The sequence below is a fragment of the Salvia miltiorrhiza genome, chromosome 2, assembly GCF_028751815.1.
Source record: "Salvia miltiorrhiza cultivar Shanhuang (shh) chromosome 2, IMPLAD_Smil_shh, whole genome shotgun sequence".
In the NCBI taxonomy this organism is placed as follows: Eukaryota; Viridiplantae; Streptophyta; class Magnoliopsida; order Lamiales; family Lamiaceae; genus Salvia; species Salvia miltiorrhiza.
The window spans coordinates 28,305,218-28,317,538 of NC_080388.1; the positions used below are offsets into that span (position 1 = coordinate 28,305,218).

Below are 12,321 nucleotides of genomic sequence, written 5' to 3' on the forward strand. Positions count from 1 at the left end.
ACCTATACACACTATCAACGTATGAAACAAATACTCCCTTCGTCCCGGCCAAGACGCTACATTTGCTCTTCGGCACGGGATTTAAGGAGTTGTAGATTAATGTTTTAAGTGTGTAGTAATAAAGTGATAAAGTAGGAGAGCGAAAGTAATATAAAGTAAGAAAGAGAAGGTAATAAAGTGATAAAGTAGGAGAGAGAAGGTAATAAAGTGATAAAGTAGGAGAGAGAATGTAATAAAGAAATACTTAATTAGTGTTAATTAAGTGTTTAAATTCCTTATTTTTGCCAAATATAGAAATGTAGCATCTTCGTTGGGACGGCCCAAAAAGGAATATGTAGCATCTTGGGCGGGACGGAGGGAGTATGATTTTGAGAAATTTACTCAGCTGCATTTTCTCGGTGAAGGCACTAGAGGCTAAATCAATGTTTTATAGCTTTCGCTGCTATCCTCATGCTCCATTTCACTGTATGTTTGAAAACAAGAGAGGAATCCCTCAACTTGCCTCAGCCATCAAACTACACTCTTGTGAGTGAATTAATTCCACAAATCATCAAGAAGCGCAGTACTTTGATCTTGATAATTAAATATTTTAATCCTCAGATTAATTATATTGTTGTTTGTTTTGGAAGGATTATGTTTCGCTAATGTTCTACAAATGTGAAAATGATTTGTCGTTAATTTACTTTTTTCTTTTATCTTTATTCAATTCTTTCCATGATTTAATTGGAATATGCAAGTCTTTTTCACATGATATGTGCGAATAAGTATGTTTTTTCATTGATTTTGATTTTCGCAATGGATTACAGAGAAGATGGATCTGATAAGAATCATGTACTTAGAGGCGGGGGCGGAGCTAGGGGTGGGGCAGGAGGGTCACTGGACCTCCCGGGATTTTAAAAAATACTACTTGGATATTTTTACAATTTTATATTAAAAATAAAAAGTATATAATTTTATCTACATCATTATCTTGTTGAGCTATTTTATACTGTAATTGATATGTAAACTTTAGAGTTAAGACGTTTAGAATAAATAAACACATAATTAATTTATGCATATCATGCTTGGATTGGATTCCAGAGATTTATTTTTTGAATTTGATATTCAAAGTTACTTTGCCTTACAAAGTTTCATTGGATTTTGGAAAATAAAATCACGAACTATTTTGAATTTGCAATTTTAACGTCTTTTGAGTGTGGCGAATTAAATTACTATTTTTTCAAGTTTTGCAATTTTGTTCCCCAATTTTTTTCGATCACTAGAGTGTTGAATTGGAGCTTACGTGATTAATAAAAACGACGACGTTTTTGTGAGGCCTAAACGATATTGTTTCGTACCATTTCAATTAAAAATTTATCCAAATTAGAAAGAGACTATATCATGTATTTTCACTATATATAATATTCAATATTTAGTAATTTTATTACAAAATACATCGTAACATGAATATGAGCTTGAAAATCTGTTAAAATGTATTTTTTGTAATTTAAATAATATTATAATTGTGTTATTGATTATCATTTATTTTTAATTTAATTTAATTTTTATTTTTTAATTTAATTATTAATTTTCATTTTAAATTTTTTTTGCGCCCCCTGAATCGAAAATGTGGCTCCGCCCCTGCTCAGAGGTAGCGGTGAATCAGTAACCTCCAGTTGTGATGAAGAGAGAGAACGTAAAGCTCAAACAAGAATTTGCAGAATATTTTCTATGTTGATAGTGTGTATTGTAGGTTAATTTGAGACTATGAGTTAGTATAAAGTATTTAATTTAGGAGCTATAAATTACAGGATAAATTAATAAATTTATAATTATCTATTATTGCTAGGGGTGAGCATAACCCTCAGAATCCACTCGGACTGACGGGTTCCGTCCGGATCGAACCGACGCAATAATACTAGTTGGTCCGGTCTGGGTTCAATTTTGATGAGGACTAGAATACTCATCAGCGTTGTGCTTAACAATACAAGAACATCTTACATGATTACTATTATTGTTATTATTATCACAGGAACTAATGAGCGCAGGTCTAACTAAAAAGACTTGCTAACGAATGAATACGAAGAGTCAATCAGCCTTGACCAACGTGCAGAGATGTTGCCTTGCTAAAGTGCAACGCCACCAGCGCAAACTAGAGCAGCGCAGCGGCGCTGCGCAGCCAGAGCAGAACAGCACAGACCAGAGCAGCGCAGTAGAGTAGCGTAGAACAGCAGCGCAGCCAGAGCGCAGAGCTGGCCTTGTTAGAGCCGGAGTTAGCCGCTTCACCAATGAAGGACAGCGTAGACGGGTCGAATCCAGATTAAGGTGTATTAAGGCATTAAAGGGCTTAAATCCAATTATTAGAGTTCATTGGGCTAATGGGCTTTAGGGGTCTTATGGGCCCAAGGGCCTTAGGTTTATGTTCATGCTTATAAATAGGGCCTTGATGCATAGATTGGAGGATGATTTATTTTCGGAACAACACTTGTAATATGTAAATACTCTCTCAAAGTATAGTGAAACCAACGAAGAACTCCCGTGGACGTAGATCATTTATGATCGAACCACGTACTTCTTGTCTCGTTTATCGTTTCTTAATTAGGGTAAAGTTTCTTGTTTCATCAAATTTATAGGACCGAAAATATTTCGGATCGGTCTAGGTCTGCACCCGCTCGAACACACCGAACCTGAACCGACCCATACATTTATAAAATATAATTATTTAATTTATATATTTAATATTTATAATAATATTAATAAATTTTAATACCTTAATCCTTATTATTCCCTAGAATCTCATCTCTACCAGTAATGTATTAAATTTATATATTTAATATTTATAATAATATTAATAAAATTAAATGCAAAACATAAAAAAAAAAAAATTACATTGTCGACGGGTCGTACCCGAACCGAACCAGACCAGTTGTTCGAGTTCGACCAGATACCGGGTCGGTCCACACCTAGGATTCAGTCCGGATCGATCCAACATTTTAAAAAATTTGGTCCATCAAACCTGACAGATCGGTCCAAGTCCAACCCCCTGCTCACCCCTAATTATTGCTGCTTATTTGAGTAAAACGGGAGCTATGAATAGAACTACCCAAACTTATTTTACATCTCCTCTTTACTTCTCTTTAAAGCGCCCAACTTACTTTATACCATAAATAAGCGATCTCTATTTACTTTACTCTTTAAATACTTCATTTTAAATTTTAATACTTTATTTAATAATGGGATAAAGAGCTTCCAAAATGACGTCTTATGAAAATCATCCTACTAACATATGATAGGGGTGAGAAATATTTCATTTTATAAACAGAACACTCTTTTCACATTTTCGACTGATTTGAGGAAAGATCTCCAACATGACCAAACCCATCTCACTACTTGCGCAAATTCTTTGGTTTTCAGTTATCTATATAATATATAAAACATCAGTTTAACGGATATATTTTGGCGCCATAATTTAATTTTCAGTTCTTTACTTATCTACGCGAAATTCCTATTTTTTCGCTCAGTTGTAATGCAAACTCACTTTTTTTCTTTTCAAATAACAGTTCACGCAAATTTACATAGTTTTTTTTTCCTTTCTACGCTAATGATTCCTATTTTCATGATAGAGTTACACCTTACAGTTATTATCTATTTCCCTTTTTTTATTTCTTTTTTCTTTTTTATTTCTTTCTAAAATTTGTGTAGTTTGATTAATAAAAAAAATATTCAATATGCATATCAAACTAAAGAGCACGAAAAGAGCTTTAATTTGATATATATCATGTTAAAAATTAATTTTAAATAAAAATATTATGAAAGTTAGAATTCCCAAATTCAATTTTTTTTCTCTTATAATGTAAAGAGAGAGAGAAGAGAGAATAAGTAATGAAATTATTGAAATTAGTCGAAAATATAGAAAGGAAAGATGAGAGAGAAAAAAAAGATTAGAGAGAAAGATGAGACAACTTTTAAAATTTTTTTAAATCTATTTTTATCTATTTTATACTATTAAATTAAAAATATATGTAATATAAATTTATATATAATTAGACCGTCTCTCAAAATAAGTTGTTTTACCATTTATTTATTTGAAAATTGTCAAATTTGGTTTATGAAAAGATATTTTGTATACATGTTAAATTAAAGATTATGACATGATCATTAATTTGGTGTAGAAATAATTCAAATAAAATTTACAACGAATAAATCATTAGAAAGTAATTATTATTATTATTATTATTATTATTATTATTATTATTATTATTATTATTATTATTATTATTATTATTATTATTATTTAATAATTATAATTATCATTACATTTTATATAAAATAAAAAATTTATATGTTCGGATTTGGATTATTTATTGAGTGATTGATGTAGATTATTTTATTTTTAAAAAATTACAATTGTTTACATTTTAATTATTTTTAGTATTTATATTTATTTATTTAAATACATAATTCAATTTCAATGTTCACCGTGTATGACACGGGCGGACGTACTAGTTGAATTTGAACGTGAGTAGTGAGAAGCGTTGAATTTCCAAATATAAAATAAATGGCAAGTGGAACAGGTAAAACGCCGAAACGTAGTACATTAACATGCCTCTTTTAGTACAACAAATCCATCAACTGTATGCAATGCAGCAATAAGAATAGTACAAATGTACAATGTTGATACAACAATAGTACTCTGTCAAAGCACTATATTAACATTTTAGAACTGAATCCAATGCACCAAACAAGATTTGAGGGGTTAAAAACCTCATTGAGTGCAGCGTTGATGACATCGTCATTCCTCTCCGGATGTCGTTTCATTGACGCTGCACTTAATAATGTTTTTAATTCTTAAAGCAGTTGGAACACCCCACCCCAGATTCACATTCTAACTTCTGAGGTATGTTTATTTGATTTGTTTGTTTCCGATATTCCTCGCACTCAAAAATGCTGTCTAACTCAAATGACAACATTCAATCCCAAGAAGCATTGGTACTATTTTATCTGTCTATAGGCACCTACAACTACAGCCATTTTTCCTACTAAGAAAACACAGCAACATATCACCTGGTAATACAGAGCGTCGAAACAAAATTTGGTTTTAGGAATTAGTTCCTCTCAGTATCCATTAATAAGTCAGTAATGTCGAAATTAGTGTACCTCCCGAAGAAGTAATGTCGTTAAATTTGTTTCATGTTGATGAGGCAGCTTATGGGGCCATTACTCCTCCGATTGTATAGGCGAGAGAATCCACCAAATCGACTTTGAAAAGCAATGCTTGCAAAGCTTGTAAGGAATCATACGCTGGGTCAAGTTTCTGCTGCCAACCCTGCGGGAAAAGTCCAAGGAGAAGAGTATTGAAGTTACGGCATATGTATCTATTGGTAAACAGGCATGAGGTTCAAAATATTTCAAACTTCATCACGGTACACACAAAATATCAAGCTGCAATAACAACTAGAGTTCTTGTATGAAAGCTGTTTCTTTTCCTAGGCAACAACAATAAAATTTCAAAAGGAAGGACATTTTAAACACTTGCAAAATTATGAAGTTCGTAATAACTAGACGCATATTCATCCTTTTAACATTAATTGTTCTTTTCCCAAAGTTGCCTGGGAGGTTCCCGCCTAAAAAGTTCAGTTTTTTTTAATAATAATAATAATAATAATAATAAGTGCCTTAGAATCACAAACTTTGGTTGATTTTATTATTTTTAATTGTAACATGGCTTTTAAATTATACTAACAATTATATACAGCACTAATTTTCAATTTTCAGCAATCAAAACATCAATCAAATTTCTAGTAAAATGGTAATTCAAAAATCAAGGTGTAACTGCAACGCCAACCAAATTTCATTATTTTTAACACAAAACCTAATGAAACATAATAATTGAAATAATAGGAGAAATGGGTAAGAGAATATGTAGATTTAGGAGTAAATACAGCTTCTTAATTAGTTACAGAACCTATACTGATCAAGTGATCATAAATCAAACATTGAATTCTTTCTACCAACTTCACCTAACATATGCTAATAGGAGTTGTCTATATATTTTTCTAAATTACCATTTCTCCCCAACACCAAGGAATCTTCTATGCGTTGACAGTCATGGTTGTTGTTTTGGTTGATCATCTAATCCAATTAGTTTTCATCAAATTATCAATAATAAGAAATTATATAAAAGTTATTCTATCTAGCGTATCATAGTTTTTAATAGGGCTTATTGCACCTTCAACCAGCTCCACCCAAAAAGGAAAAGGAAAGGAAGTAATGAATTCCCCATGTATAAGTAAGCAAATTTACAAACTCAGTATAACTTCATTAACTTTTACTGGACTTGAATGATAGTATTAAATTATTTACACTCATCGAAAGATATATTCAGATGCATTAAATGAATATGAACCCATAACAGCATAGAAGAAGATTTTGCTCTCAATGAAAGTTAAAGATGTCAGAGGAGCAAGAATATATTGAATATTGGAAGACATGCAGAATATAAATGGCCTCAAATTCAGACAGAATTCAGAATGTACCTCCAACACCATGGTGGTTACAATCACAGTACAAATATGGCCATCGATATTGACTTTGTGACGCCTAACTTGTTCGAGCATGAGTTGCATGCAATCAGCTGGATGAAGGAAATCACCTTCATCCGAGCCCCAGAATTTGAAAGTATTGTCCACTTCCTATCCAGATCAGAAACTCTCATGATTTCATTGATTCACCAAAAGAAAATTCAGTTATGTACTCTCCAGCATTTAGAAATCTAGTCAAGAACTATAAGTACACAATAAAATAAATCTAAATTAGCATTAGTAAGCAATGGCTAAAAGTAAATGGGAGGAATAATTTCAGGGTAATTGCAATTTCAACCGAGATTTGCTTATAGGAATGGTGCCTTGGACAGGATGCTGATTTTAATGTAAGCCTTCTAATACCTTTGCCAACTTTAAGAGTTCCTTTTCAGAACTTCAAGTTTTTAGGTGGGATGTAATCCCTTGCTAGTTTATATATAAAATGACAAGCAGCTTGAATTTCTAACCAGTCTCTCATAATAGCAGGCAATAGAGGAACTCAATAAAGATCCTGAAGTACGTAAGCCTCAAAAGTTGAACGACCAATCCTAGTGGTAGGAACAGAACAGAATTTTTGTGATTATCTCATACCAATTGCTAAACAATACTACTATAGCTTAAGCAGAACGAAGTTCAATAACTAAAAAATATTATACTTAGTCCTTTTTATTGCACCCGACTCGCATGCCATGGGAAACATCCTCCAAAGGCAATTGATTTAGGTTTCTATGAACTATGAAGTCCTTGTTAAACAATACTACTATAGCTTAAGCAGAACAAATCCTAGGGCTATCAGAATTAGGTTGGCAACACACCTTGATAAATGCCTCTGGATATGGGCAGCTCTGTTTGTTAGATAACTTCAGAGTGCACTCAGCAGCACAGCGACCATCACGAAGTGCCACAGCCTTGAAGAAATCCACTAAATTGTCTCTGTCCTTTTTAGAAAGTTCAGCAGTCATGCCTACATCAAGGAATATAACATGAGGTCTTGGTTTAAACAAAGATTTTGCTGAAAGTATGCTTGGCAATTCCCGGACAAGAATGTTTCCAGGATGCATGTCTGCATGGATGAAATTGTCTACCTGCAATTAAATTTTTTTACATAATTAGTTCAGTAACTAGACCGGCACAATGTGCACAAATTATTGCATCATTAGAGTTATTCCAAAAGAAATTATGGTAAAATGAACGCATAACAACTTCCCATAATAAGGAGTTATTTGCATGTAAACTACGGCATCATGACTCCAGTAGAAAAAAATTATACAGCAGCTCGTAACGACTAATACCACATTGCCAATTAAATTGGAGCATAGCTCGCATATGATAAACATTGGTATTACTTATCAATTATATATTTTAGATATGCAACTCCATCAACAAGAGAAGTATTTTGATGGTCAAAGGAACAGCGAATGAGTCCCATAAATTAGGAATTCATACCAAGAGCATCTTTAGGAGCGCATGAGTTCCAATATGAGCAAGGGCGGTTTTAATGTGTGCTTGTCCTTCAAGCTTGTCAACATAATGTAGGATACTTTCTCCATGTTCGTAAGTTTCCACCAAAACAGCTGGATGTACCAGAGGATAAAGAGGTTTTGGGAAAGAGACGTCCTTCCAGTGACGAAAGTTGTAGATAAATCGACTCAAATTGGCAGCCTCCCTGGCAAGATCAACTTGAGACATCATGAAAACAGCAAATTGTTGAATGCTTTCATCTAGTCTCAACCATCTCAATGTAGGGATGAACTTTGAAGCTTTTGCAAATAAATTAATCAATACAAAGTCTCTTTGGATTACTTCACCAACACCTGGATGTCTAACTTTTACAGCAACGAGCATAGGCTTAACCTGCTGTCGAGGATATCTGAATTTCAAAGTAGCTTGATGAACTTGAGCTACACTGCCAGATGCCAAAGGTTCTTCTTCAAATTTATCAAAAATCTCAGTCAGCTTGCGGCCAAATGCCTTCTCGACAGCATTTTTCGTGTATGCAAAGCTATGTGCTGGTGCTTTGCTGTGAAGTTCAGCAAGCTCTTGGCATAGATCACTTGGGAACAGATCAGGTCTTGCTGCAGCCCATTGGCCCCATTTGATAAATGCTGGGCCAGCCTTCTCTAATGTTACCCGGACAATACGAAGCCATGATCTCCTGAACTCCATGCCAAGAGAATCAGCAAAAGGAGCCATTACCATGCAAGGAGAAAACAATATTGCCAAGTATATGGCTCTCAGAAACAGTACCAGTCCCTCTAAAAGAGAAAATATAAATGAAGTTGCATAAACATGCCCACCTTGTGCATGCATGTAGAGAGAGTCTTTTATAGGGAAGCAATCAGCATGTGCTAAACTTCTTTCGCTCCATCTTAACTCTCCAATTATGAAGGCCAGAATACCAGGAGCTACCAGATTCGACCGAGACATAGCAAGACTCACTGCACGTGCTATCCTACTAATGGGTGGCAACATTGGTCCATTATAGGAATATGTTTCGAAAAGCCGTCTCCATGCAATTTGGGCACGGTATGAAAGTCTGCAGCTTGCAGATGACAAATCTACACTTTTGTACCCCTTATTCCTCCATAATGTGTATTTGATCTCTTGAAACATATGTGATGAAAACCCTCCACAGGGAGCATTGCAGCGTGAGTAAAATCTGTTGGTACCATAACAGAATCCAACTGGGGATGTTCGCAGACAATGAGTTATCTCACAACACCTAGACCTAGCACTTGGTACAAGGCATTTTGCGACCCGCCTCAAACTGCCAGTTGAAAAGCACAGCAATTTTCAAATATACATAAAATTACAATGCCGTGTCATAAATATCTTAAAAGCTAAGTGTATATGTTGACGAACAGGCAAACTACGTATTAAGGAAGAAGCACAAACTAATCATAAAAAAATTGACAATTTTCAAATGAATATCATAATTAGAACAACTATATTGTTCCTATATTGCACTCGATTTGAACCTTAATTGGTATGACGTATTCTTTTACCAACAACTTAGTTCCAAGTAAATCAAATTAACAGCCAAAAAAAGGATGAAAATCGAACATCTATTGTAGGTATAACAGATTAAAAAATGTCCATGTATTAACCAGCTCTTTCAGCTCATGTGGAACAACTCCTAGCTCCAAGTCAACAGGATATAATGAATGAATGAATGAATCAATAATAAAAAGCCCAAATGTCCTAACATATTTGCCTAAGATGAGCAATTTACAAAAAAATTACCTCGAAATAGCCATGGGGATCAAGAGCGCTCGGGGGAAGGAGAGAAATAGAGAGGCACTTTGCCGTCAATATTCATCAGGATGAAATCGGCGCCGGCGTAATTCCGGGTGGAGATGAGGCAAGTGGAATTTAAGAGACATTTGGTTTGCGGATCAGCTGAATTGAGGGCATTGGAGTGAATGAGGACTGCTGATATTCCATTTTAATTAGGGAAAGTATACCAGACCTGTTTCTCAAACAATGGTCCTACTAATTTCTTTTAACAGTAAAATACCTGAACTACGCCAAAATTATGAAAAAAAAAAAAAAAATCTACCATTTTATATTTTATTGCTTTTCCAACACTTGAACATTGACTGGGCCTACCGCTGTCAAAATAAGTCATATATTGAAAATATTGAGGGTAAATATTTATGTTGCTATTATTTGACTGTTTTATTAAAATATCTCATTACAAAGATAATTATAAAATATTATTAATTTTATTAAAAAAAAGTTTATTTGTATCTCAAAAAAAATATTCAGAGCCATAAATTAGTGTCTTGCGAAAAATGATAAAGTAGTAGATTTTGACCCGATTCACATCCATGAATCTAGGTTCAGTTTTTAGGTTTCTGGGTCTTTAGAATTTTGGATCCGATAAATTCGAATCGAATTTAAATTATTTATATAAATTTTGGATATAAATCTGTATAATTACTTTTGAGATTCGGATCCAGCCCGAATCTAATATGCGAGTTTAAGTTTTTGTTATATATACCTTTTATTTTATTTATAATTTAATTTTTTTTAAATGATAAATATATTATATCTTCAAATTAACACCAACTCTATTATTGTCACAATGTTAATATTCTTTTTTCTTCTTCTGCGAAATCTCATTTTTAAAATAAAATATACATATTCCCTTCTTTCTTAATCTTATTTGGGCAACTTTGTCTCCACCACCTTCTCATTCCTGAAGATCTTATCACCAGTGAACAAACCCAACCATTGTAGCCGTCGAGTCACACATCATTGAGACAATATGTTTTATCTACGAAGCCCAACGCAATTGATGGTTATGTGGAGTATATTATGAGTTCAATGTTGTGATCAATCACGGTTGAAGAACTTTTATTTCTATGCTAAGGATTCTTAGTCCCAAATGAAAAATGGGACCTCAGAATATTTGAACATATTTCTTGTATAGTCATTTTTGACAAGGCTGTTGAAAGAAGAATGTGCACACTGTTAATTCTAATAACAAGGAGTAGGGGCCATATGAGCCACTCATGAGGCAACCCCGAATGGCACATGGGGTATAAATACCACTTCATCTTCTAATGGTCAGCCCTGAAGTCTCTCGGTCTTAAAGGCACACCACGAAAAATACATGGTCCCAGACTAAACAATCTTGGTGAGATACGAGGAGAAAAAAAAAAGTAAGTTATTAGTCAAATTTAGCTAGATTCTCATTATGATTGTAACTGATTCATGTTGTGTACATGAGTCCTATAAAGACGATTTTATCTGTCATATTTGGTGTAGTGTAAATAAGGAAGAAACACTCATTGTAAGGATACATTCATCTTCAATACATAAATCTCAAGTATTTTGCTCTCGAATGTTCTAAGTTCTCTATTTGTTTTTATTACTTCTCACTTAATTGTTGTTATTTATAAAGGAGAAAAAGAAGTTGTTGTCACCGTGGGTTAACCTTCATTGTGCTGCTGTCAAGCTTGTACCTCATTCGTTAGTGATTTCCTTCATTATTTTCACACTAGGTTCCATTTCCTCTCTTGAATGTCTTGGGTTCTCAGGGATTATAATTTGTGCATTAACCAGATGGAGCCCAACAATGATTCAGAGTAGCTCCATGATCTTATTCATGAAGCCCAACTATATTTGTTACTTCATATATCTTTTAGGAGATACATCCTCTGTCCACAATATATTTGTCACATTTTGAATGACACGAGTTTTAATAAAATGTGAGAAAAGTTGTTAGTGGAGTGATGGTCCCACTTTAAATGTGAGTGGAGATGTGTGGACCCTACTACTATAAATGGAAGTGGCAATTTTTTGTGGACGGACCAAAAAGGAAATTGTGGCAAATTTATTGTGGACGGAAGGAGTATATTATAGGATAAATATAAGGTGTTAATGGTGTGAAATATATATTGGGGATGGTGAAAATCAATAGTTTCTCACCCAACATTGTTTCAATAAATTATAATTAAAATTCAGTGGTTTAGATGGAATTACCCATGCGCCCTTTCTTTTGTACGTACAAAACAGGCCTGATGCCCAATTTTCTTTGTTTTCACTTGCACTTTTTCAAACGCTAGACCTCATACGATTCTCTCTCTCTCTCTCTCTCTTCAATGAGGTGTTCTTTGTCTTTATACATCCGACGAGTTGCTCTTTCTCTTTATATCTTTGACGACCTCTTCTTCAATTTTTGCCTTTGCCGCAGTCACCATCCTCTTCTCCATATTCACCTGTACGCCGCCATCAATATCCTCTTCTCCAAATC

General features: G+C 33.9%; 1 protein-coding gene and 1 long non-coding RNA gene across 3 annotated transcripts; one reads left to right on the top strand and one right to left on the bottom strand.

The window, feature by feature from the left end:
- Nucleotides 1–4,588: 4,588 nt before the first annotated feature.
- Nucleotides 4,589–10,062, bottom strand: LOC131007678 (ABC1 family protein YPL109C, mitochondrial-like). 2 transcript variants are annotated; one of them, XM_057934612.1, is made up of 6 exons: nt 9,804–10,062; nt 8,007–9,327; nt 7,376–7,645; nt 6,516–6,671; nt 5,137–5,305; nt 4,589–5,043 (listed from the first exon to the last, which is right to left on the bottom strand). In XM_057934612.1, exons 1-5 carry the CDS (start codon nt 9,815–9,817, stop codon nt 5,186–5,188), a joined length of 1,881 nt encoding a protein of 626 aa, XP_057790595.1. In that variant the 5' UTR covers nt 9,818–10,062; the 3' UTR covers nt 4,589–5,043; nt 5,137–5,185. The 2 variants fall into 2 exon arrangements, with proteins under 2 accessions (XP_057790595.1, XP_057790594.1); XM_057934611.1 differs by having other exon boundaries at nt 4,589–5,305.
- LOC131007712 (uncharacterized) lies at nt 4,733–5,519 on the top strand. The gene is made up of 2 exons (XR_009096206.1): nt 4,733–4,876; nt 5,185–5,519. It is a non-coding gene; the product is annotated as an uncharacterized LOC131007712 (long non-coding RNA).
- Nucleotides 10,063–12,321: the final 2,259 nt, after the last annotated feature.

What these genes read in the sequence shown, in the direction of transcription:
- LOC131007678 (XM_057934612.1), bottom strand. An exon ending in ATCCAGAGGCATTTATCAAG is followed by an intron (nt 6,672 to 7,375) that starts GTGTGTTGCCAA and finishes TGATCTGGATAG; the next exon opens with GAAGTGGACAATACTTTCAA. An exon ending in TAACCACCATGGTGTTGGAG is followed by an intron (nt 5,306 to 6,515) that starts GTACATTCTGAA and finishes CTTTTCCCGCAG; the next exon opens with GGTTGGCAGCAGAAACTTGA.